This window comes from Talpa europaea, assembly GCF_964194135.1.
Source record: "Talpa europaea genome assembly, chromosome: 2".
Lineage (NCBI taxonomy): Eukaryota > Metazoa > Chordata > Mammalia > Eulipotyphla > Talpidae > Talpa > Talpa europaea.
In genome coordinates this window covers 41,402,360-41,429,626 of record NC_140068.1, presented here as the reverse complement: position 1 = coordinate 41,429,626, position 27,267 = coordinate 41,402,360, and the positions used below count along the sequence as shown (strand labels likewise).

The following is a 27,267-nucleotide window of genomic DNA, read 5'->3' as shown; positions in this document are numbered from 1 at the left end:
AGTTTGCCTACACTCCAGTCTGTCAGGGTGAAGGAAATATGAGTTTCCTGCTGATCACATGCAGGCCTAGTGAAGCAGAGGGGCAGTCTGGGGGTGGTTTTGACTTTTGTCCAAGTAAACTGTCTAGAGAGGCAATGAGGCACAACTGGGAGTTGGAGTCTTTTGAGCGACAGCCAGAAAGCCAGGAGGAGAATACTCATTCTCCATATTGGTGGAGCTGTAGCCAGAAGGAGCTCTGAGGTGAGACTCTGAAGAATCTACACTAGTAAATCTGAGAAAACAGAATCTCGCATCAGTTATCATCCAGGCAGGTCTTTTGGCAGACCACTTAAGCTGGAATCTCTTTGCCTTCCTTCCCCCAACCTGCCTCGCTCCCAGGCCTTCTTTGGAGAGAACCAATAACTAGGGAGGGGGAGAAGAGGTCATGGAAAAGAGATAAAACTGATCTCACTTTTTTCCCAGGTGGGGCTGGGGGGAAAAAAGATTTAATTACCAAGTGAAGATTGTTATCTAAAGTGAGTACAGACCTTTCTGTTATTTAACACTGGCTAGAAAAATAGTGTGTGGCTGCTGAAGTGGTCATTCAGTGACTGGCAGGGGAACATTTTCCATACTGTGAAAATTTTAAGAGGATAGTCAAGGCCAAAGTTAAGCTGTATTTGATTATAACCTGCAGCTAGTGTTTGTTCAAGGTAAATCTGCAAATCTGTAAGATTTTTCATATTTGGTTTAGTATTAGATCAAATCCTACAGAAATACATAGAGGTTTGTTTTTATTCTTGAAACTGCTTTGACTTATATGAACACTGCAGGCAATGTAAGTATATGCTCTTGGATTTCTTAATGTGATCTCCTGTTTGGTGTTTATATTTTATTTAATTGTAAAAAGTACATTTATGCAAATATATATGTTGGAATGTTACTCTTTGGGTCTGCCTAGATTGTTTTTTAAACATGATACATGACTAAACAATTTTGAGTGAAATTAAATTATTTTAAATCGGTTACATTTTTATAGAAGATAGTAGACTAAGACTAAAAAATTCTCCTTAAGCAGAATCATATGAATAGCTCTGTGCATCTGGGGCTGGAGTTGTGCTAACTCATTAGATCAGTCACCTCTCTCTATTGTCCATTTCTTTTCTTCTTCTTTTTTAGCCAAAATGAAATATAGGTTTTTATTTATGGAATTTGAGATCCAGATAACTCTATTGTTTACTCCTGAATCCTCTTCCCCCCAACACTTAAGCGAAGATTTCATTATTTACAGTCTTTTTATTGTGTTTTGATGTTATTATCTCCTTTCTATTAAGGGAAGAAAAGAAATATAAGTATGACTGACTGAAATATACATAATTTTTAAAAAATATTTATTTATTTATGCATACAAGAGCTGGGGTGTAGGCCCGAGGTGAGGGGGTGAGGGGGAGAGGATTCACCAGAGTCAAATTGGGAAGCAAAACAGGTGGATTGACTGAAATACACTACTGAGGGGAGCAGTGGGTGAGACTGGAGAGGTCTGCTGTGTACTATACATGGGCTAGCTCCCTGGCTGTGGATCGAACTCATCTGCAGTGGCTGCTGATAGCTTCTTAGTGCTGAGACTTAACCCTTTGTGCCACCAGGGAGGCCCCTGAAATACACATAATTTAAAAAAGTCTTAAGTATAAGAAGGCAAGGGATTAAATGAAATAGTCTGGTAAAACTTAATACAAGATCATTTTATTAATAAAAACTTAATAAAAGATCAATCTTAATAAAAGATCATTTGTATAGGGTTTGTATTTACTTCCCTTGATGAAGAAATATTGCCAGAGCTATAAATTATCTACTTCATTTTGTAAGGCAGAATTTGTTGTTTGTATTGTTAAAGTTGAAATTACTAAGTGCTTCTGTGCTAGATACTGAGGTTTAGATATATTTTATATAATCTTTAATAATTCTTGAAAGGGGTGTATTTGATCCTCCTTTGAGGAAGTAACTTGTCCAAGGATAATATAGTTACAGAGCTGGAGGATTTGAATCCAAACATGTTTAATTGCCCTTGTTCACATAAGACCCATTAAGTTATACTTTTTAAGAGGAATTTATGGACTTGATACCCTATGAGATTATTCATTTCTTTGACATAAAATTATGATAATTCATATTCATATTTGTCTTTCTCTTTTGGTTTCCTTCTGTAAGTTTTTGTAGAATCACAACAGGAAATTTTGAGTTCTGATTCTTATTTTTTTTTAATTGTAAAAGATATCATTTGGAAAAGAAGATAAAACATTTTTGTGGTTTTATAAATAAGTGAATACACCATAACTAGTATCCAGGTCAACAAGTATTCTACCAGTGTATCACTTGATTCCCTCAGCAAATGCACTGAAGCCAGACTCTATGCAAATAAATGACCAATTCTTAGCTACTGAATTACAGTGATTAAAATTCTTCCTCCCCAAGAATTAATGACTATCCTGATTTCATTGGTCATCATTTCTTTGCAGTTTAACTACCTAGGCATGCATTTCTAAACATTTTTTTAATTGAGGTAATGCTGGTTTATAGTATTGTCTTTTTAATTTTTTTTAAGATTTATTTATTTATGCATATAAGAACTGGGGTACAGGCCAAACATGCGGGGGTGGTGAGAGGATTCACCAGAGACGGAGGGGGGAACAGAACAGGCAGACTGACTGAAATACACTGCTGAGGAAAGCAGCGGGCGAGCCAGGAGAGGTCTCCTGTGCCATGTGGATTGCTCCCTGGCCAGGGGGATCGAACTCATGCTGCAGAGGTTGCAGATTGCTTCATAGTGCAGTGCTTAACCCCTTGCGCCACCAGGGAGGCCCTTTTTAAATTTTTTAAATGAATTTCTTTCCATAGATTAATGCCACAAATACCAGAATTAATTAATGCCACAAATATTAGGATAGAAATTAATAGTATTTGGGTCATAGGAGAATATTTGATTTACTTAATATATACTTGTCAAGAATTCAATTAAATACAAATAATTACTATGCTAGTTATAATTAGTATTGACCAACACTTTGAGCTATGATTCAGATTTGTTACTGATCTGTTAGTAAATTCATTTATGTTACCAATTCCAACTCTTCCTCCCCACCCCCATTCATCAGTCTGGGTAATGCCTTTTCTGTTAATATTTTTCCAAATATGTTCTGTATCCTCCTATGGGTTAGGTACAAATGTTATTTACCATGCCATAATTTCTCCACTTTTTTTTTTCTTTTACAGCATGGGTAAGTTCTCTCTCCATGGGGATGATTTTCTTTTGCTGCCCAATAGTCAGCGTCTTCACGGATATATTTGGTTGCCGGAAAACAGCTGTTGTGGGTGCTGCCGTTGGACTCATTGGACTCATGTCCAGTTCTTTTGTAAGGTAAGCATTTGGCTTCTGTTTGCTTTTTCAAGAACTGTTAAGCAGATACCTTAAAAGCCTTGTTTTATACAAAGAAAAGTCCTCCCTTTCATTGAAGAAAACTAAACAGGCAGACCCATAGCAGCAAATCAGGCTTGAAACTGGATGTTTTTGTTTGTAATGCTTAAGAGTCAGTCATCAGTCAGGAAATGCATATTCCCTGAAGCCAAAGAAACATTTCTTGTTTTGTTTTCATTCACATAAAAATCATAAAAGAACTAAAGTTGTAGCAGTAGCCTTATCTTCAGGTCAGCTCAATCTGAGGCGTAAAGGGTGTAAGTGGTTCTTTGAGTAGCTGTTCACAGTCTTGATACTTTTATTAATGAAATTAAAATGTTGCTATTTGTTTCATCTCAGGTAAGAATATCTATCTGCACTGAGAAAGAAAGAAAATGCTAAAATTTAAAAATTATGATGGCAAAATGAAGTGTCCAAATGTAGGTAGCTTAAAATAAAACTTAATGGCAATACACTTTCCCTGTTTTTGTTCAAAGGTTTCCACTGGAAAAGAACACTACAAAGAGTCCATGGCACATTACACTGGGAAATACTTCTCCCTCTAGCTCCAATTATACTAGTAAATCCCCTTGTATTGTCAGAATAATCCTGAGTTAGAGAAACATGGTTTAATATGTAGCTCTGGCTAACAGAGGTGATTAATAAGAAAACCTCTTAAGATGATTTCCATCCTTTGTCTCTAGGAGTTTATCTTCATTTCCTGCCTCTTTCCCTTCCCTCGTTACATTCATGATCTGGTTGGAAAATATTATTGTGGTCATTAAAAAAATATCAAACTTACATTTCTTGTATTGTTTATTTTTAAATATTTGGGATTTAATCAACAGAATCCTTGTTTTTACTAATTTTACACACTGTCCTCCTACCTCCTCTCTTAACTCTAAAGTAAAACCTCTTTCTTTCATCTAACTTAGAATTTTTATTTGGATTCTAAATAATATTTTTTCATCGTCAAAAATACTCAATCTTTAAAGTGCTTTTATGATTTTTTCTTTTTAATTTTTTTTTTTTAAGGAAAATTTTTGTTTGGAATAATGTTCTGCTTAGGTAATTCTGTGAGATCATCTACTTTTAGTTCTTTTTTATTGGCAGTAATACATATTGTATTACTTGGTCTGGAAGCCTCCAGGTACTCATTATCAGATCCTCTGGCTCTACCACCTGCTTAATGTATTAGCACTCAGGCTTTGGTGGAGAGAGACTATGGTGGTGTAATTTTATTTGGAAGACAAAATGTGTCTATACACATCTCCTTAGAGCAAGCTGTGTTTTACAACTTCTTCTACCATTGAGAAATGAAATTTATTTTATATGACCCAGTTCTCTCCCTTTTTCCTTTCCCCTCCCCCCTTCCTTACTACAAGTCATGTTCTCATTACCTTCTATTCAGTTTCACTATTTAACCCATTAACCAAAAGATACCAAAATTTCAGAGGAACAAGGAGAAATGTATAAATTTCAGTAGTGGACCCACTCTTCCTTTAGTTCAAATTCTGCCTTCCTAGGAAGACTTCTTCAGCAGCTCCAGGTGACATTAGTGTCCCTTCTCTGAATGCTTTTGCACCCATGACTAATATCTTACTAATTTACATAGCACTCATTGTCATTTTAGCAGTTACTGAGTTGAAATGTTAGAAGTGAAAAAGGTGTGGGCCTCCCTGGTGGCACAGCGATTGAGCGCTGGGTTGCGAAGCTGCCCACAGCCTCTGCAGCGCCTGTTTGATCCCAGGCCACTGGCGAGGGTCCCACATGGCACGTAGACCTCTCTTGCTATTCCCGCTGCTCCCCTCAGCAGTGTGTTTTGTCAGTCTGCCTGTTCTGTTCCCCACTCTGGCTCTGGTGAATTCTCTCACCCTCCTACGCTTCTGGCTCTGGTGAATTCTCTCACCCTCCTAGGCTTCTGACTGTACCCAGTGCTTGTATAAATAAATAAATCTTTAAAAAAAAAAGTGAAAAAGGTGTATCAGCAGTAAAAATGCCATCACAAAGCACATGTACTTTACTTTGTAGGAGAGATATGAAATTAGTCTCACCCATACTTGGTATTTAAAATCATATGTGAAAGAATATTTCTGGTTTATATATAATGTTCTCTGGTTTTCCGAATTACAGCTTTACAATACTGTGATACAATTGTATAGAAATTGACAGTCGTGATGACACTGTATTGTCAATAGCATAATTTATTCTTTGAAGTAGGCAAAGAAATGTATGATAGATTTAGATTTTTCCTTAAAATTGTTAAATTAATTAACACTTTAAGAAATAAATTGCTGGGCCTCACCTGGTGGCGCAGCGGTTGAGCGCTGGTCTGCAAAGCTGCCCACAGCCTCTGCAGTGCCGGTTTGATCCCCGGCCACTGGCAAGGGTCTCACATGGCATGCAGACCTCTCCTGCCGCACGCTGCTCCCCTCAGCAGTGTACTTTGTCACTCTGGCTGTTCTGCTCCCCGCTCTGGCTCTGGTGAATTCTCTCACCCTCCCGCACTTCTGACTGTACCCAGTGCTTGTATAAATAAATAAATAAATAAATCTTAAAAAAAAAAAAAAAGAAAGAAAGAAATTGCTGTAAATCTTTTAACAAATGGAAGAGTTAAATAATAAAAAAGAAAGAAGTTGCAAGTATCTGGAAAACTAATACAGAAGTGAATGAACTATTATTTGTATTTTATTCTGTATTCTTATCATTTGGGGTAGGTATCTTATTTCATTAAGCAGACTATGAGTAAGGACACAATTACATTTTTAATGTTTTTTTCATAAAGTACTGCATCAGTATAGCTGCTAAATAGATGTGTTTATTGAATAAAGAGTAGAGATTCAGTAAAAGGTGATCAAAGTGAGTGAGGTTGATCTGGGAAAGCCTGGGAGTGACTCTTGAGTCTGATTTGAAGATGGTATTAGCTGTGCTAAAATTAATAGAGGTAGAAGGGCATCTCAGAGAGACAATTGCTAACATGGTTTAATTTTATCAGATTCTAGAGTTCCTTGTGACTACCTCAGCATTTTGCTAGACTAGCATTGTTGTCCAAAATTTAATTATTAACCAACTTATCTATCTCAGTTTCTAATAAATTCTTGGCCCTTACTACTGATAAATAATAGCCTTTTGAATTGGACTTTTCAAAAGGAGTAAAAAATGATTTTTTACTCCTTACCTAATTGTTCAAAAAAAATGTAATGATTTGATCCTTTACCTTCATCAGAAATATGTTATTTGGTTAAACTATAAAATTTCTGAACCTTTATTATTCTTTTGAGACATACATGGCTTACAGAGATCACTAATGAACACACTTAGTCTTTCTGCAGTCAGAATATGATTTCTTGTTATCTTGCACAACACAGAACAGTGCAATCAGGGCGAAGGTTGATCAGCAGCCCTTAGGCCAGCAAAAATGAGACAAAACTGTTTCTCTGTGCAAATGTTCCTGACATAACCCTGGGGAGAAAATATCAAATGCAGTTTTTTGTTTGAAGAGAGTACTTAGTAAATGTCTGGGGGAAACTCCATAAATAGTTTCCATAGTTAAATTATGTGTTTATTTAAACTTCAATTGAGTCTGGGTTTTAGTTTGTTAGTTTAATCACTGTCAGTTTTACCCTTCTTGGCCCCATCCTTTATTTCTGAGTTGTGGAAAGCATGACAGCAATGAGGGCTGTAAGCTTCACCTGAAATCCGTGGAAGGAGGTGGAACTAGATCGCTGATGACCTTACCAGCCATTTTTCACATACTTGAAGCATTTTCATTATCCACTTAAATAAAAATGCTTTTAGTGCTACATTGTTGATTTATTAAATTTTGACCTCTATTTTCGGTGAATGTTATTTGTAGAAAATATGTTGATGGGCTAGAACCCACTTTTACTATAAGGCTTTATCAAGCACATGATAAAAATAATGAGAGCTGCTTTCCTTCTTTTTCATCTTTCCACAGTTCCATCGAGCCTCTCTACCTTACCTATGGAATCATATTTGCCTGCGGCTGCTCCTTTGCATACCAGCCTTCACTGGTCATTTTGGGACACTATTTCAAGAAGCGCCTTGGATTAGTGAATGGCATTGTCACTGCTGGCAGCAGCATCTTCACAATTTTGCTGCCTTTCCTTTTAAGAGTTCTGACTGAAAGCGTGGGCCTCTTTTACACACTGAGGGTCCTCTGCATCTTCATGTTTGTTCTCTTTCTGGCGGGCTTTACTTACCGACCTCTTTCTCCCAGTGCCAAAGATAAGGAGAGTGGACCCAAAGGAGGCAACAGATTTTCCCTCTTTTCCAGGAGGAAATTCAGTCCTCCAAAAAAAGTTTTCAATTTTGCCATCTTCAAGGTGACAGCTTATGCGGTGTGGGCAGTTGGAATACCAGTTGCACTTTTTGGATACTTTGTGCCTTATGTTCACTTGGTGAGTATGCTTCTTTGGCTTTACTGGTAGTGGGTATTATTTCATACAGGAAGACTCCAGAAAACAAAATCAAATTGCTATAAGCCCTAAACATCACCCTGGTTGGACTTCAACTACTCTTAACATTCATGGTCTCTTAAGATAAGGTCAGCACATCCATCAAGATCATTAACAAAAGAATATGTTTCATGGTCTCCTTTGCTGTTTAAAAAATTACCAAACCTAAGCAAATAAAAACAACATTTTTTTTTCTAAAAAAAAAAAAAAAGGAAAGCTAAAATGTTGAAACAAACATCATCATTACAGAAAACTTACAGGTCACTTTTTCTTCAAATGGCTTACAAATCTTAATCAGGCACAAACATGGTACAGTGATTTTGCCAACATCAATAAATTGGTTTTTGACAGAAGGGTGCAGAAATTAGGTAAATAGCAAAAACTGGTGGCTTTGACACACAAAAAAGAAGCATCACATCTACCTGTGGGACACTTCTGGGAAAATGAGAAATCTGTTTAGGGAATATTTGAGAAATGTTAGCAAGCTCCAAATGAGGGGAAAGAGAGAGGGTTTCATGGGAAATTAGGTGCTTAAGCAATTTATATTGTTTATTTATTTCAAGTGCTTAAGCAATTTATATTGTTTATTTATTTTTTAAAGATTTATTTGTGCATACAAGAGCTGGGTTACAGGCCAGAGATGCAGGGGGTGAGAGGATTCACCAGAGATAGAGTGGGGAGCAGAACAGGCAGACTGACTGAAATACACTGCTGAGGGGAGCAGCGGGCAAGACAGGAGAGGTCTACTGCGCCATGTGGGTTGCTCCCTGCCTGGCCAGGGGATCGAACCTGTGCTGCAGAGGCTGTGGATTGCTTCATAGTGCGGTGCTTAACCCCTGGTGCCACCAGGAAGGCCCTATATGTTTTATTTTTATGTCAAAGACCAATTTTAGCCTATTTATACTGAAACGAGAATAAGCAATGTTTAGAGTATTTGCTCCTGGCAAAATTTGCCCAGAAATGCTTACTTATTTTGTTCTCTTTTTCTTATTGTTGTAGCTAAAAGTATACTTGCAAGCCAACATAGTTCATAAGTAATAAACAGAAATGATACTACGGTACATTTTTCTTCTGTGTGTATGCTGTACACATGAGCTTGGATCTTTTGCAGCTTACTGTCTGCTTTTATCTGTTGGTGCAGTTTTTGTTTAGTTTTGGTGAAATTTGATAACATAGGTCAAAGAATTCCTGGGATTGGGGGTCAGTTAGTAAACTATACCATAACTCTTTGTGGGTTTCTGTGCTTAGTTCAGAAAAGATTAGGCCAAGGAAACATGAAGAGAAATGGGATGTCTTGGACCTAAAAATAATTGTGATTTCTTAATTCTCCTCTTTTTGTTAGAGGTATTGAGAAAGCAAGCTGGGTGACTAATGAGATAATCACAGGACTAGTTTTTAGTACCCTGAGCTAGTTGGTGTTCTAAGAGACTGAAGTACAGTAGGTCCTCAAATGACATTTTCTCTCAGTATCTTTTAGTTATAACATTGATGAGAAAAAAATCCTGGTACATGTTGAATGAAGCAGGACCTGGTTTTGTTATATGTCATTGCACTTAAAATCATTTCCAAAAACCAACAGGTGACATTGGGGACTTAATATACTAGGTATAATGACCTAGCATGTGACCTGTCACACATGGAGTATGTGGCTACATTTTGATCTGTTAGTCAGTTTTCACAATTTTAGAGACATATGTAAACCATCTGAAGCTATTTTGTGTTGGAATACAGATCAATTATGGAAGGACCAGCTTTACCAACTACCTCTTACATAGTTTCTGTAGTTAAGTAAACATTTGTTGTGTCCTTCTCAAAGATGAGTAGGGTAGCTTTAATTTTTTTTAAATTCTCTTTGGTATTATGCAGTGAACATATGCACAGAAATCATATGTCCGCTATGCTACTACTTTCCAAAGGACAAGTGGTAGGTGATTCTTTAGCTATGTCTGCTGTTTATAATTTGTTAAATTAATTTCACATATATTTCCTTTGATCTTCATAATAAACTGTGAAGCAGGCACAATAAATATTAGTTTACAAAGTGGAAAATAGATGGATCCTTAACAAAGCAATGGATCAGTGACTTCCCTGAGGTCACGTAATAGCAGAGCAGGATTTGGTTCCTTGTCACTGTGCTTACCTGGGAGCAGACCCGGTACAGTCTTACTTCAGAGTATATTGGGCCACTTCCTTGGATATCCCACCAAAGACAGTCAAGTAATTGGGGGCAAATGAGTATGTCTAAGGAATTTAATAAATATGTTAGTGATCTTTTTCTTTAAGTAAATCAAATTTCAGAGTGAGTGATGAGTTAGTGTTTGTAGATAATATTGTCATGGAGAGGTGGTAATTCAGGTAGGACACAGAACAATAAAGTTTCCATTCACTCTGATAACAAACCAGATCTTTTTTTTTTTGCTCTCCACCCTAGGCGTGATTTGTTACAAATTGTGTTTTGTTTTTATTTGGGATTCTCTCTGTCAAAATGTTATGGCACTGAAAGCCACCTTGAAGAGGAAACACCAGACTGTCAAATGCCAGGCAGGCTGCTAACATCTCATTTTTGATGGGAGCACTGAGTGTGTTGTAATTTAAGTTTTGGATTATGGTTACTTAATCTAGGCTTCATGGAATGGTAGGAACCACTTTTCCTCTTAAAGGGGGAAATGATGTTTTAAATCTTTCTAAACACTAGAAGATGTTCAATTCATTTTAAACTCTTTATTGGGTGTTGACAGGATATACACATAAGGCAGAAGTCTTGTGGTGAAAGCATAAAATCTAGTAAATATAATAATAAAAGTCCTAATCCTTTATGAAGAACTTTTACATGCATTATCTTATTTAATCCTCACACCAATGTAGTGCCTGAGGTGTATCATCTTCATTTCATCCATAAGAAGAGTGAACACAGAGAGATTAAAAACCTTGGCATAAGGCAGCAGCTCTCTTGCCCCACCTGTGCCTATGCAGGTGCTTATCTTTGCCATCATTTTCCCTTGCAGTGGTTCTTCTGCCCACCTGTAACTATGCAAGCCTCTCTTTCAGCAAACCTGTCCCTTTGGGGCAGCTCTTTTTACCCACTTGTGTCTGTGCAAGCGTTCTTTACTCTTCTCTCCCTTTTATAATAAACCTGCCCTTTTGGATATTAAAAAAAAAAATGATGTAAGAGCACAGTGATAGTGACTGATAATTATTAGTGCAGTACTTTTACGCCAGCGGTATTGTATGGCCAGTAAAGGTAGGCTGGAATGAGACAAATGTGGGTTTAAATCCTAGTTTTGGCCCTTACTAGTTGCATCACCTTGAGTAACCTCTCTAGGCATTAGTTTCTTCATCTGTAAAGTAGGGGTAAACCCAATTTTGCAGCGGTGTTGTGAAGGTTAAAGTAAATGTATGTAAAGCATCTCTCCCAGTTCTAGCATAAAAATGAGTTATTTTAACTTAAAACTGCATTTGTTGATTGAACTATTTGGTTATTGAAGAGTCAAGGAGAAAGATTATAGGGCGCCAAATTTGTTATAGGACAGGGAGAGGGGCAGCCCAAACCCCGCAAACCTGCCTATTCTAAATGGGTTCTGCCATCCGCCGCATCAACACAAAACATAGGAGACTTTAATGGGAAGGAACTTTAATAAAACTAGGAAACAATACAGGTAAGGCAAAGAGTCTAGTTTCTAAGTGAAGCACCCAAAGTTACCCGTCCCCTCGTGGGTAAAAGTCCATCCAAATGGGATTGGCCCAGAGCAAGGCCCCAAAGCCTGCCATGAGTCTAAAGCACCTTCCAGTGGGGACCCACAGCAAAGGGTCAGAAACAATCAGACAAGCCCAGAAGGAAAAGAGCAAAATCAACATCAAGATAAAAGCTGCCATTGTCACCTCCCCACGGGTCTCACCCACATCTGTGTCACCCAGTCCACGACCAAAATATATTCATTTGAAGATAGTTAGTAAAAGCTTTGTAGGATTGGAGTTGGACCTCATTAGCCTGAAATTTGGTGTTACATCTGGATTCTTCATCAACTAGGCAGTTAATTTATTTATGTAGGTACTCTTTAAAGATTCAGAAGTACAGTGAAATATTCTCATGGATGTTAAAAATTCCAAAATCTTTACTTGTTATTTAGACTGTACACAATGATTTAAGAGTGAATATATATGACTTTTTACTATTTTGCTCTCAAAACAAGGTTGGGAGTTTTAGTTTTTAGTAGCTGACTTTTAAAAGTGAAGACTCATATTGCCTCTGGGAAGCTGTGAAATGATGTCTATTTTAGGCCTACCCACTTAAAATCTCCATGGTAAGAATACAAATCCATAGATAAATGTGAGACCTAATTTTCTCAAAAACCACTCTTAGTAGCACTGTTCTTTTTCTCTCTCCATAGCACTTTATACCTTCTAACATATAATTTTATTATGTTTGTACTCTATGTGTACCTCTGCAAGAATGTAAGCCCTTTGACACTAAGGATCTGTCTCTATTTTGTTCAATGATGGATTCCAAGCACTTAACACAGTGCCTAATAAACAGTGGGTACTCAAATATTTGGTGAATGACTGAATATAGTATGGACACGTCTATATTTGTCCATATATAAGCACTATTCATCTCACCATTTTAATCTTAAAAATTTTCTACTTTGTTGCCATGATTTTTCACATTCTGTACTTATTGGACAAGATGGTATTTATATTCATTAAATACTTAACAAATAAAATTCAAACTTTGCAAACCTCAGAATAATTGAATAACACTAATGCCATGTGTTGATGGAGGACAGCATTGATGTGTTTCACACTAATCTGCAGCTTTACACATATGTGTTGAAATATTAACTTGATATGCAGATGAAATTTCTGTGTCTTTCTATTTTAAATAAATGGATGGAGGAAATAGGAACTTTTGTTGGCCATCCCCATTAACAGGGAAAGCTAGGCAATTGGTGTTTGCCCTATTGTGTAGCAATTGAAAATCTCAAAGAGCTTTGGGTGGTCTGTGTAAGAATAGACTGAGGATGTAGGAGCCGTACACCAAACACAAGTCCCTATAGCTTTGATAGTGTTGCACTGACCAGAGATCGCTGATAGATACCTAAGAATGACAATGATGATGTAACATTTTTCATGAAATGCTCCATTCTCACTATAAGAATGATGCTTTAGTTTTAATTGATTTCACATCTCTCTACCACTACTCACCCAGAAAAATAGCTATTTAGTTACCTGTATTCTTTGTGATAGGTGAATTTTTAGTTTTTAAATTTTAGTCTCTTATTACTCCTGCCAGTGACTCAATCTGAATTCTGCAATATATGTGCTTACGAGCCTGTTTTCAGGAAACTCTGTGATAAGATATATGTTAGTTTTGTGGCAGCTAGTAATTCACTGTGCTATCTACCTTTGACCTGGTAGAAAGATCCCACTTATCTAATGCTGTGATGTACAGCAACTCCTGACAAGGCAATTAAGTGGACACTAAGTCCAACTATAATTGGGAACAAACAAGTTGTATTTTTAAACTAAAAATGAACCTTTGAGGCCAACAAGTCAATAAAATGGGGCATGTACCTCAAGACAGATTGTATAGCTTAGAGCAAAGCCAAATGATGCTCAAATGGCCCAGATGAGTCAGTACAAGACTGTGGCTGTCAGCAATAGAATGACCTCACAAGTCAGGGCACCTCTGTTCATGTCATTATCAGAACAAGAACTTTGCTCCAAGTCAGGGCTTGGGCTGCTGAACCACACAGATACATAGGAACAGCATACAGGTTCTTACTTTTTGGGGTTTCCTCAGAGGGAGACTTAGGTAATTTTTGCTAAGAATCTACCATATGTCAGTCATTTTCACAAAATCTCATCTAAAGATCACAAGGATGAATGTAATAAATAAGCACTTACTCAGAGGTTAAGGAAACGGCTCTGCTAAGCTCTGCCTTTCAAGGTCACTCACTGACTTATGTTCAGAGCTGCAGTTTGAACACAGGTCTCAGACTCTAGGCTTTATGTTCTTTTTATGAAAGGCTGCTGTTCCTTCATGGAATCCCTCCAGAGGTGGGCACAGCCATACAGGGCTTAGACTAGAGTTTTCTTTGCCTTATAAGTTCCCATCTCTTCTCTCAAAACTAAAAAAAGGAAGTGTTGAACCATGCGAGTGCTCAGAGCAGGCTACATAGCTGTGGAGGTTGACCCTGGAGGAAATGGACTTTTGTGCTGATGTAATGTGAGTGAGGGGACATCATGTAACTTACTTCCAACTCCTGCCGCTCCTCTTTTAATCTCTAGTCATTGTGGATTTGAGAAAATGGAAGCATGAAAATGGAAAATGAAAAGCATCTCTTGCTTTTCACAACCTGTGACAAGCAAAACATGGCATATACATAGTTGTAAGTGCAAATTTGTTTTCCACAATAAACATGAAGTATAGCAGATGAACAAAACATACATTTATAGCAAGGTCTGTCTTATAGTTGATTAACCTAAGTACTATTATAGGGAAATGGAAAAAAGTAAATTGCTTGAATTTTAGGGTTACAGATTCTGTCAGGCCACTGATGGATCATTAGTGTCCTGAAAAGACCCTGAAGGCTTAGTCTGCTGGAAAACTGCTCCTTCTTTCTTGCTAATGTGTTTTACCAGGCATTTTGTTTTGTTCTGATGTGTTTCAGGTTTTAACTGAAAACCTGAATTTTAACTGTCAAATTTTAACTGTCATGTGAGCATTTGCTGATCCATCTTTGGATTAGTATCAAATTGAAATTTGTTCAAGTTTGAGGAACAAAATTAACTGATAAGGGCTCTATGATGATTCTTGTATCAATTAGAAAATAAAGTGTTATGTTAGAGGATAATAGTAATCTTAATTTGAAGAATCTTCCCTTTGAGGCTATATTTGGACATTGGCTTTTATCCCACATTTACCAGATGGCTCTGGTAGGTGGAGAGAGTTATCTTATCCATGGAGAGTACATTTCTGCTATTTTAACCTCATCTCCAAGTTCTGGGGCATCCCTTTGGCGGCCCTTGCAGACATTAAGTCTAAGAATTACAGAGCATAATACTTATGTATTCATGCTGTAGGGAACAATCTTAACCCAAAGAAAGCTCAAAGGCCACACATCTCTTAATGATTAGCCCTTAGATGTCTATACTGCTGTCCGTTTTCCACCCTGGCTTTCCCCTTTCCTACCCCAATTATCTCTATCAAGCTTCCCCACCACCAACACCACCACCACTGGAATCAGGAAGCTCACTTATAATCAGGAACTTTCTATTCTCTCATAAAAAATTGGAGAAAAACTCATTTAAAGGGCAATACTTACTATTTGGAGGCAGAATTGCTAACATGGACAACTGGCATGCAGTTATGCAAGCAGCCGTGTCAGCATCCATGTCAAATTGAAGTGACATGGGAACAACAGCTGCAGCATCCAGGCTTCAGAGCACAGTTGGAAGATTCTGCACGCCTGGGTCTCACAGCCATGCAAGCATTGGTTTTAAACCACACACTTCTTTTAAACAGAATTCTTATTGATTTCCCATTTGTATTGAATTTAGTTTGTAAGAAGCTTCCACAAACATCTTTCATTTGAGCCTCCAGGCCGTTCTTTGAGATAGGCGTGATCAGAGTTCCTTTTAGCATGAGAGAAACCGGATCTGGGGCAGTTAGACAAGTTGCTCATGGTGCACATTGTAACTGGGGTTTGAGCCTGGTGCCACTGGGTCTTCTGAAGAGTGTGGCTTAAATAAAATATTTAAATGCCTGCAAAAAGTATAACAGTAATTAAGAGTTCAGGGGGATCATATAGGTCATTTAATTTTATTCTTTTATTTTTCTTTAATGGTAAAAGAACTAAGACACAGAAAGGTTAAGTTGCTTGCCAAACGCCACATAGTTGTAAAAGTGGCAGAACTAGTTGTAACATCCAAGTATATCCAAGGAAAATAAATACAGGCTTATCACAATGTAAAATATAAATGTGTATGTAGCAGAAATATAATTATTAGAAGAATGAAATAACTGTCACCATTTTTAACTATTTTTAACATAACCCTAGTTAACGCATGGGGTTCATTTCCCAATCAGGAGGTCATTTTGTCATCTTGACCTTCTACAGTTCTTCACAGTTGCCAGTAGAAGTTGAACTGGCTCTGTTGTCTATTTTCATGGGTAAGTTTGGACCTCAGGGATCAAGGTTATGTGTCAGAAACCTGAGAATACAGGGATCATGGTAGGACCCTTGAAAACCAAAGGTTATTGTGTATCAGCCAGGACTGGGCTGCTGTGCTATTCCTCCTGTCCATTGTGTATATCTCTGTTGACTGCAAGATTCTAACAGGAGCAAAGACTTGGAGAGTTTTGGGAACATTTTAAAATTGATTTCCAATGCAGTTGTATAATCTGAAGAGTTGTATAATCTCAGTCTGCTTAGCACTACAACTAAATTGAAAAGATAGAATTAACAATATTGTTTTTGTTTGGGGGCTAAATATTAGGAGCTAAAAGTTTCATTTTCCTTCCACTTTTCTCTCCTTTTTATTCTTGGTTTTGGTTTATTATTCCAATTATCTTTATGTTGATTGTTACTTTGGTGTCAGTTCTGCAGAATGCTTTAGTTCTTTACCGAATAAAAAGTAATCACATGACTTTTTCACCAAGATTTTCTAATCAAAGTAATTTTCACTTTTCTACTTCTCATTCAAAAATAGCTTTATAAAATTTCTTTGACAGGCTTTTTCTTTGTATAGCCTGTTAATTTAAAAGAGTTTATCCATTGAGATTCACTTTGTGCTGATTATGTATACACACATACAATCACCCCTACTTGTGATTCTTGTATATTTTTGTTATGTGATCTTAAGTACTTCATTCATTCATTTAATCACTTCATTTAATCCATTCTTTTCCCAGTGAATTTCCAAATGGATGTGAAGGTATTTATTTCACATATACATTTTCTGAATCATCTCTCACAGCCATCCCTTATGAAGAAAGCAGCTCTGATATCATTTCTCCCACTAATAGATAAGAGTTTTTGAGGTTCAGAGAGGTTTTATTTTGTTCAACTAAATGGTAAAGGCTTTATTAGAATTGATTTTGGGTGTGTTATTCCATTTTTCACTGGTTTTTGTCTTCTTGCATATGTGTATCATCCTCAAATTACAAATCAGTTGAAAGTTGCAAGCATTCATTCATTTGACAAATTCTCACTGAGCACCTGCTGGGTGCCACTTGCACTTGAGGTGTGGAGATGCAGTGGTGAGAAGAGACCTAGTCTCTGTTCTCACAGAGCTCACTATGTAAACACATAAATAAGGCGGTGTTTAAATAATGAAAATAGAATGAGATGGAAAGTGATGTTGAGAGGGGATTTCAGTTTGGGCAGTCAGGAACTTCACTGAGAAAGTGACAAAGTGCCTGGTGAAGGGCAACATTAGATAACTGGAAGATACAAAAAATAAGAAACCTTCTTGTCCTTGGGAAACTTATGACAGAATTTCTTTAGTATCTATCTTGAAGCAAGCCGGCAGTTGATGAAATTTTAGTCAAAATTTTTTTCTGATGTATAATATTAAAAAGAAAAATTCTTGCATAGGACCCACACATTCCTTTTTCTTCAGAAACTTTATTCACTGCTTTTATATCCGACTATACTATTTTCCTCAGTTCTCATGTGGTTATTACATGAATGATGAGACATCTTCTTTCCTTCACTTTATAACTACTTTTTTCAACAGTGTCTTTGCTTTTCTTGCTTTTCTAACCTTGCATTTATTTCCCTGCAGAACTCAACATCTGCTGCAATTTGACTACTCAGGTTAGTGAAAATTTGCCCCTTTTTCAGTCTTGTGCCTTAGGCAGTATTCACCAGCATTCTCATAAGGATCTCAACTTCTCTGGCCACTTGTGACTTATTAATGGTGAAGTTAAATATCTACAGAACACTTCCATCAAAACAAGTTAGTCGAGTTGTTTTTTTTTTTAATAATTTTTTTCTCTATACATTGGGATGTTATTAATACATATGAAATCTAGAAAACACAAATAATTAAAACTGAAGCTGCTGCTTTTAGTAAAGCAGAGTAAGTTTGTCATGTGTTCCAAAATATATTTAGTTAGCAAAAAATAAGTATTTATAGATAATCAACAGTAGTTTTTAGAAAAGATACATGGTTTTCTAGGCATGGAAATTATCTCTAGAATGTAAGCCCCAAAGCCACTAAATGATGTAAAACTCTTGGGGAGAAAGAAATCCACAAACATTTAAAAATAACTAATTTTAACTTAAATTGAAAGTAGCAGTAGTGTATTTTTGTGAGGCCATATAATATTTATAATCCATGTAAATATGGGAAAGTCTGGTGAAAACTGTGGATTTACCTATGAAATACATTAGATTTTTGTGGGAATTGTCCTGACTCCTGAGGAAATGATAAAGAAGAAACAGGTAAGGTAACTGGACACTTCTCAAGTAGAGACAGAGGCCCCTCTTCATTGTCCCACCCTCAGCACCTAGCACACGCCTGGCCCGCAAATGTTTTTTGGCCAATTTCAGGCTGAGCTTAGTAGGTTGGTTGACTTGGTGAAGTCCCAGGTCTACCAGTTTCCCTACCGTAATTCTTCATTCTGGTAGCACTTTATGTTCTTCAAGTTCGTTCTTTAATCTTCAACATCTAACCCTGTAAGATGAGAACAGTTTTGTCTCCATCTTACAGAGAAAGGAATAATCTGGTCTAGAGACTTCCTTCTGGTCACATACGTATAATGATAGTGATTTTGTGCTTATCTAGATTAGTTTCAATGTGAAATAACTTAAGAATATGAAAAGGAGTGGCAAGAGGCCCATCATCAGCCTGATGGAGGTATATAAAATAATGCCCCCTATGCCTTTTACCTTTTCCTAACTGTTTCCAGAAGAATGGTATGCCTGAGGGTGACCACAGTCCAGCACGGAATTTAAAATGCTGCCATATATTGAGGAATTTGTGATGTATAAACCACGTATCCCTGTCACTTAATTGTACTTCTGCTCCTGTGTATACACACTTTCGTTGTACATGTCTCTGACTCCTCAGTTGCCTCAGAGACTTCTCACAGTTCCTGACCTTTCTCATTAATTCTTGTTTTGAAGAAAGTTCTTATTGACCTGTTGGTGCCTCAGCAATAATTGCTCTTCTCTGCAGGGGTTTCCTTGCTCCTGCTCTTCAGCTCTTATGGTTATTTGCACCAAAATACCCATTCCTGGTGTCCCTGTCTACCTTTTCCATGCCAGATGCTTTCTAAGCTCTGCATCACCTTAAGCTTCACAGCAGCCCAGCTGTGTCTCTACACAGTGTGTCAGATTTGTGCTACCTCTTCTCTACTGAAATAAAATTCATTAATCACAAAATTTACATGTACACATTTTTTAAAAGAGTAATAGTGACCCTCTTCTAACAAGGAGAAGTAAAAGAAGACATTTTGAATAAAATAATATTAATGCTTAGGACACATGCAACATGGGTGAACCCAAAAACTTTATGACAGTCACAAAAGGTCAAATATTGTCCAGTTCCACGTAGATGAGGTGTCTAATGATTGCACTAGAGGAGTAAATTCATAGAAACAAAGTATTATGGGTGTTTCTAGGGGATGGGGTAGGAAGATAATGAGGGGATATCACTTAATAAATGGGGATAGGGTTTCAGTTTGGGAAAATAAAGTTCTGGGGATGGATGGTAGTGATAGTTGTGTGAGACAATGAATGTACTTAATGCCACTGAACTGTATGCTTAAAAATGGCTAAAATGGTAAATGTTATGTGATGTAAATTTTATCATAATAAAAACTTAAGTAAAAAAAGGTAATGCTTGGACACAACTGTATCAGATATGTAAATAACCTCCATAAATTTCCAGAATAATTCCAAGGCAGTGGTCCTCTCAAAGTGTGAAGCTACATGCTGTATTTGTATGTGATTGGGGAACAAATGTCCAAGATCTTAGAATCAGTAAGGAGCAGGGCATAATTTGACTGCAAAACCATGTCTTCTTCTACTATGCCTACACCTTCCAACTCGCAGCCCACAAAGGTTTTTTCTCTGCTGTGCCAACCGCCTTAATCCAGATCATAGAGGCCATTTGTATCTATCATACAGGGGTGTGCTCCTTTTCTTCCTGGACACTTTAAACAACTGAACAGGTTTAAAATAGTCACATACCACTCTCTCAGCCTCCCACTCAAATAGGCTTATTCTTAAGAAAGGGGGGGAAATTGAAATAGAAATTCTCAGAAGTTTGTGGAAATTACCACAGGGGAAGGAAAACTAATCTAGGACCAATCCTAACAATTTTTTATCTTCATTCAGATAAAAAAAATCTTGACTTTCATATGATGCTAGGGAGAGCAACTAGGTAACTCTGAGAATTAATAGGAAAATTCAACACTGTGCCTTACAAAGACTGGAGGAGAGAGGAAAATAGGAGGCTTTGGGAAAGGAGTTCTCTAGCCAACATCACTAGTTTGATGGAATCTTAGTGAGGAAAGGTTAGAAGAAGATAGAATTTTCATGGAAGTCTCAAGCTTTCATCACTTCAGAATTAGGGTGAATTTAAGAAGCTGAATAAGAACTAATACTTCCATTTCTCTGCTCTCAAAAATAGATAAACCTTACACTAAATTAAAATTTCAGTGTACCAATGGTCTGTATATTTCTTATTGTTCAAGAAGAAATGGAACTAATTTTGCTAATTTATAATATATCTGGCTTACAACTTTATTGCCAGTGATAAGTTAGCAAGTTACCCCAAATCCTAGTGTTTGAGTAATACTGTCTGAAATTATCCTTTCTACTTTAAAATGAAGTCTGCCTTAAACTTCTAAAATTTAAGCTTAATTCAACTAGCCTTCAGTTGGGTACATTTGTTCATTTTGGACTGCTTATCAAAATTCATGATTAATCACAAACAGGAGACCACGTCGGTGAAGGCTGTATGTCTTCAAAGTGCTCTACTGAAGCTTTGGAGTTGGGGGGGCGGGCAGGGGAAAGGGACTGTGGCTGAGCCTCAGTGATGTTGATGAGCAGAGTAGGGGCCAGCTGACTTCTTCACAGACAGACACTGACGTAACTCACAGTCCATATTCGTCCAAACTAACCAGGAACCTAGTATCAGAGTGTGTGCCAGGAATGAGACTCCAAGAAGGAAATTGCTCAGAATCAAATTTGGTCTTTAGTGGAATGAATAGACATTTAGTAAACCAACAGATTGAACACTTCTCATTGTTCATTTCAGGAAGGACTAGAACAATTTTTTATAATTTGTGAGATATCTATCACAGAAATTGTCAAGGTCACCAAATAATCTCAAGTTATCTGAAAATCCTGGTCATTTATTTTCTATTTTAAGATGAAGTCCATCTTAAGCATTTAAAATTCAGGATTATTTGAACTAGTGGCTAAATCCAAATAAGTTTTTATTGATAATTCCTCTAGAAATATTTTTGCTCAATCTGAATAATTCTATGTCCAGGGCGGGACTTTTTTTTCCCTTCTTTTGGCAAAACCTAAAGAAATTTATTCTTTAAAAAGCAGAAAGGGAAAAACAGCAAAGACTCTAGAGAGTTTTGAGAGTTAGAAAATATTTTCAAAATGAAGCCAAAGTTTTTCCAACCATTAACCATTTTTCTTTCTTCTGAACTCTTCCTGCTGGCTGTAAATAATATTCACTCTGGAAACTCTTGCTTTTTTATTTCTCATTCCTGACTTTTCCGTGTCTGTAGAGTGCCATGTGTGATTACTGACACCATGGAAACCCATCTTAATGAAATGGAAAAGACTGGCCGGGTAAAAAAACAAACAGAACCAACTACCCATGTCTCCTAGAGCTTGTTGGGCCAAAGGTCGGCTCTTCCGCACAGCTGCTGAGGAGCAGTAGGTACCTGCGCAGCGAGTTTAGCCAGTATGGAATTATCTCATTAGAAATAGACACTAGATTGCTGAAAGGTGGTAGGTCTTAAAAATGATGGCAGGCAAAGAAGTATTTGTGTTTTTCTTTCCCTTTCCTTTAGAGCTGTGTTATTGTCAGAGCACAGTTGATCAAATTTATCAGAGTAAAATGACACTTTCACACTCACTTAACCAAGAAGTATCTGTATTAATGGTCAAAAAGTGCTATTTCAGCATTATATGCTGTAAAGGGCTTAATTTTATGCATCCAAACTGATAGTTTTCTACCACCGTTAATCATCTCACTGGGCTCGCTGGCTACAGTGCTTATGCAAAACTTCCTAAGGAAATGCCCACATCTTTTAATTTACTTTTCTCAGCAAAAACAGATAAACATAGTTGTTTGAAAAAGGGATGGGGGGGTGCCGGGAAGATGGAATCCTCTTCCATTCAGAAGATTTTTGTTCATCTTACTTTGAAGTCAAAGGGTAGTGTAAAGTTTTGATTTGCATCAAATTCTGAGATTATCCATTAACCACTCTAGCAGGCACTCTACTCCCTTTCAAATGTACATCTAATTTTTAAAGGAGCCAGGCTCCTTTTTATTATTATTATTTTTTAGTTTACCATTTGAAAAGTCTTATTAAAGCAGAATTTTTTTTTATGTTATGGAATAAATTTTCTAATGTTGGATATATTCTGGAAATTACTGTATTAACTGCATGCTGGCAAGGGGCAGCAAGCCTAAGCTGCTTATCTTGAGTGAATAGCAAGTTAGTAAAAGTGCTCTGAACTCAGTATCCCTACTGGGAAATTGGAAGTTGTAGAAATCATTCTAAATTCCAAAACCACAGAAATATCGTGTAGCATTGATTACCCAATTTTGGATGTACCATGTAAACTTGAGAGACACAGGTTTTCCACTCCCAACCCCACCTTGGCCAAAAGTGTTTATTCCATTAGAGACAAAATGGGTGCACTTGCCTTCCTGTTGTCTACCCTCTTCCCAGTTTGATGTTGTGTATCAAGAGGAAGGGCAGAGGATTAGAGAATCCACCATCACAGGCAAGGACAGATGACTGCGTGCCTGGAATCTGTCTCCCAAAGGGCATAGTAACTTCAACAACAGTGGATGATAAATATTGTTGATATTTTTCCCCCTCAGTTCTGCAAAGGCACTGTGTTCTATTAGTCCTATAGCCTCCAGGGTCTGTTGGGCCTGTTTGTGCCCTACTTTCCTCCCTTAAAACACTGCCTTTGTTAGCAGTTGGTACTTGATCTAATCAGCTGTTGCTTCAAATCCACTAGTCAGAAATAAAGGTATCTTTAAGGTTCTTCTGTAGTTTCATTTCTTTACCATTCCCCAAAGGTATGTAGTTTAACTTGTGTGCAACGAAGTTTTATCATACTCTTAATGTAATGAGTTATGTATTATTATTTTTTTGGATTTATTTACCCATGCATACAAGAACTGGAGTACAGGCCAGAAGCGCGGGAGGGTGAGAGGATTCACCAGAGACAGACCAGGGAGCAGAACAGGCAGACTGATGAAATACACTGCTGAGGGGAGCAGTGGGCGAGACAGGACGAGTCCGCTGCACCATGTGGGATTCTCCCCTGCTGGCCGGGATCAAACCCATGCTTCAGAGGCTGCGGACAGCTTCACAGCACTGTGCTCAACCGCCTGCGCCGCCAGGAGAGGCCCTGTAATGAGTTATGTAAACGTTACATAAAAGACATTAACCAAAAACTACCTATCCCTTAAAAAAGGGGCAGGGGATAAAGAGACCAGTGGTCAGAATGACATGGCCAAGTGACACAGTGTTAGAAAATAAGACAGTAGCTTGTGGGCCTTTTTGACTAGTGACCACCTTGTTTAACTGGTGTGTACCACTACAGGTTTTGAAGTGCTTCTGTAAAAAAAAGTGATTTGGGGTTCCCTTCTATTGGACACTCTTCTCTTATGAAATCATTTGTTGACAAGAAGTTGTAGTTTCTCATGCTTTACTGGAGTTGGCTTTATATTATGGGCAACCATTTAACTTTCATCATGGCTGATCTAGAGCCAGAAGACTCAGCTTGGATTCACTCTCAGTGGAGCAACACAAAGTGCTGTCTCCCGGTATCTGGCACTGAGGCTCCCTGTTGGGAAGAGCTGGAGAGGAGAGAAGCCATGCCAAAGCCAGTCCCCCAAGATGGTTGTTTTCTTATTTTTTTATTTTTATTATTATTATTTTTTTTAATAATAAATTTTATTTTTGTATTCCCCATACAATTGCAACCCCCTTATTTTGACCCCAATCCCTCCCCTCCTGCCCCCTAGCCCCCATAGAGTGTCTCTGGTTCATAGTTTTTTGTTGATTTTGATTTTCACTTTCTTATAGTTATTCATTTTCCTGGTCCCTTATTTAAGTTTTCTAAATTCCTGCTATGAGTGAGACCATCTGGTATTTTTCTTTTTCTTTCTGGCTTATTTCACTGAGCATGATCCCTTCCAGCGCCATCCATGTTGCTGCAAATTGCATGTGTTTATCTTTTTTGAATGCTGAGTAATATTCCATGGTATATATGTACCACATCTTCTTGATCCAGTCATCTATTTTTGGGCATTTGTGCTGTTTCCAAAGCTTAGCCATTGTAAATAGTGCTGCTATAAACATAGGTGTGCAGGTGCTCTTTGGAATTGATGTTTCTGTGTCCTTTGGGTAAATACCTAGGAGTGGAATTGCTGGATCATATGGAAGTTCAATGTTTAGTAGGTCCAGAAATCTCCACACAGCTCTCCATAGTGGTTGGACCAGTTTGCACTCCCACCAGCAGTGCAGGAGAGTTCCTTTTTCTCCACATCCTCGCCAACATTTGTTGTTGCTAGTTTTTTTAATATGTGCCATTCTCACTAGTGTAAGATGGTATCTCATGGTAGTTTTGATTTGCATTTCCCTGATTACAAGTGATGTTGAACATTTTTTCATATGCCTGTTGGCCATTTGCATTTCCTCTTCAGAGAAGTTTCTTTTTAGCTCTTCTGCCCATTTTTTGACTGGATTATTTTCTTTGTTGTTGTTGAGTCTCATCAGTTCTTTGCAGATTTTTGTGATCAGTCCTTTATCATTAGTGTTGTGTGCAAAAATGTTCTCCCAGTTGGTGGGGTTTCTCTTTGTTTTTGTTATTGTCTCTTTTGCTGTGCAGAAGCTCTTTAATTTGATGTAGTCCCTGCTGTTTATCTTTGCCTTCACTATCACTGCTTTGGGTGATGTGTCTGTAAAGATGTCTTTGATGTGAATATCACGTAGTGTTTCACCTATATTTCCTTCTATGTATTTTATGGTTTCAGGTCTTATGTCTAGTTCTTTAATCCATTTTGAGTTGGTTTTTGTGCATGGTGTTAGGTAGTAGTCAAGCTTCATTCTTTTGCATGTAGCGACCCAGTTTTCCCAGCACCATTTATTGAACAAACTTTCTTTGCTCCAATGCATAGTCTTTGCTCCTTTGTCAACGATTAGTTGACCATAAATCTGTGGGTTTATTTCTGGATTTTCTATTCGATTCCATTGGTCTGTATATCTGTTCTTGTTCCAATACCATGCAGTTTGATGATTATGGCTTTGTAGTATAGTTTGAAGTCTGGGAGTGTGATGCCTCCATTCTCTTCTTTTTTTTTCAGGAGAGCTTTGGCTATTCGGGGTTTTTGGTGATTCCATATGAATTTCATCAATAATTGTTCTATTTCTTTGAAGAATGACTTGAAATTTTTATTGGAATAGCATTGAATCTATATATTGCTTTTGGTAGGATGGCCATTTTAATAATGTTTATTCTTCCAATCCATGAGCAGGGGATGTCTTTCCATGTCTTTGTGCCTTCTTCTATTTCTTTTAACAGTGTTTTATAGGTCCTTTACCTCTTTTGTTAGATTTATTCCCAAATATTTGATTTTTTTTTGTTTCGATACTAAAAGGGATGGTTTTTTTGATTTCTTCTTCTTCAGATTTATTGTTTGTGTATAGGAAGACTACTGACTTTTGCGTGTTGATTTTGTCCAAGATGGTTGTTTTCTTAGGCTGCTGCCCTGACCTCTTGAAAATGGGATCTACCTCTGGCCTCTATTGAAAGAAAAGGAACTCTCCCTCTGTGTCATCCATAGAGACACTATCACCATTTATATGAAGTGGGGATGGTTAGGTGGAAGAGGAAATTGGTTTGTCTTTTTTCCTTCTTTCACCCATGGATTTTGAATAAGCAAGTATTTTGAGATATGAGGTCTTGGTTATCTTTGGATAGCAAAACAGTAAGCAGGATTTCACATAATCCAAAAATGACTTCTATGATTAGTGGAAGTTAGTGGAACGATGAAAAAATATTTCAGGAGCAGGCAGCATTTAAGCAGTCTGCAAGGCTCAGGTTACCTCCTAGAGGTGTGCAGCCCTGGAATAAACAAATGTTTGAAAATAAATAAAAGGCTGATTCCTACCCTAAAGATACTTATATTTTTGGATAACTGCTCTAGGGGCCTCCCCGGTGGCACAGCGGTTGAGCGCTGGGTTGCGGAGCTGCCCGCAACCTCTGCAGCGCTGGTTCGTTCCCCAGCTGCTCCCCGGCCACTGGAGGAGGGTCCCGCATGGCGCACAGACCTTCACTGCCACCCGCTGCTCCCCTCAGCAGTGTACTTCGGTCCTTCTGCCTGTTCTGCTCCCAGCTCTGGCTCTGGTGAATTCTCTCACCCTCCCGTGCTCCTGACTTTACCCAGTTCTTGTATAAATAAATAAATAAATATTAAAAAAAAAGAACTAGAAAAAAGGGGAACAAAATATAATAAATAAATAAATAACTGCTCTACAAAATGACGCTGTGGACAAGTAGCCTTTAGTGCACACTTTTTATGTATTAAATACATTAGGTTAACTATGGAAACATTCCTTCAACATTTCCATGTTTTTACTCAGCTCCTTATTAGAAATATCAGATTTGCCCAATGTTCATGCCTTCTGCTAAACTAAAGTGCATGCCAGTCTCCTGAAGTTGAGAGAGATGAGCAGGGATTTGTGAAATAGCTGGCAGCCGTCGTGGGAGTCTGGGGCTGCAAACAAGACACACCCGTCCTGGCCACTTCACAAAGCAGAGGACTGCCTAGAACCCAGAGATCCAGCATTCCCATATTCTGTTTTCCAAAATCAGATCCCCCTACTTAGTGAACAAAGAAACTTCTATTGTTTGCAGATTTTGACTGAAGGTTGGGGAAGGGAATTAGAAGTTTGAAGTGGCTTTATTTAAATAACAATGAGAGAAATTAGTTCAATGAAATAATACTTCTTATAGTTGAAGAACTAAATTTCTACCTAAGCATAATATGAATTTACCAATGTACCCTCTTTCAAAAGACCCACAACTTTTTGCCGTATTATTTCTTTTAAGGATTACAAATAGAACAGGG

General features: G+C 37.6%; 1 protein-coding gene across 1 annotated transcript in view; it reads left to right on the top strand.

The window, feature by feature from the left end:
* Window positions 1-27,267, top strand: part of SLC16A10 (solute carrier family 16 member 10) — a gene marked incomplete at both ends in the record, with an annotated part of 99,626 nt that overhangs the window by 62,090 nt on the left and 10,269 nt on the right. The window contains 2 exons of the mRNA XM_084228111.1: window positions 3,250-3,394; window positions 7,389-7,851. Coding sequence (XP_084084237.1) covers window positions 3,250-3,394; window positions 7,389-7,851 — 608 coding nt within the window. The remainder of the gene's footprint in view (window positions 1-3,249; window positions 3,395-7,388; window positions 7,852-27,267) is intronic.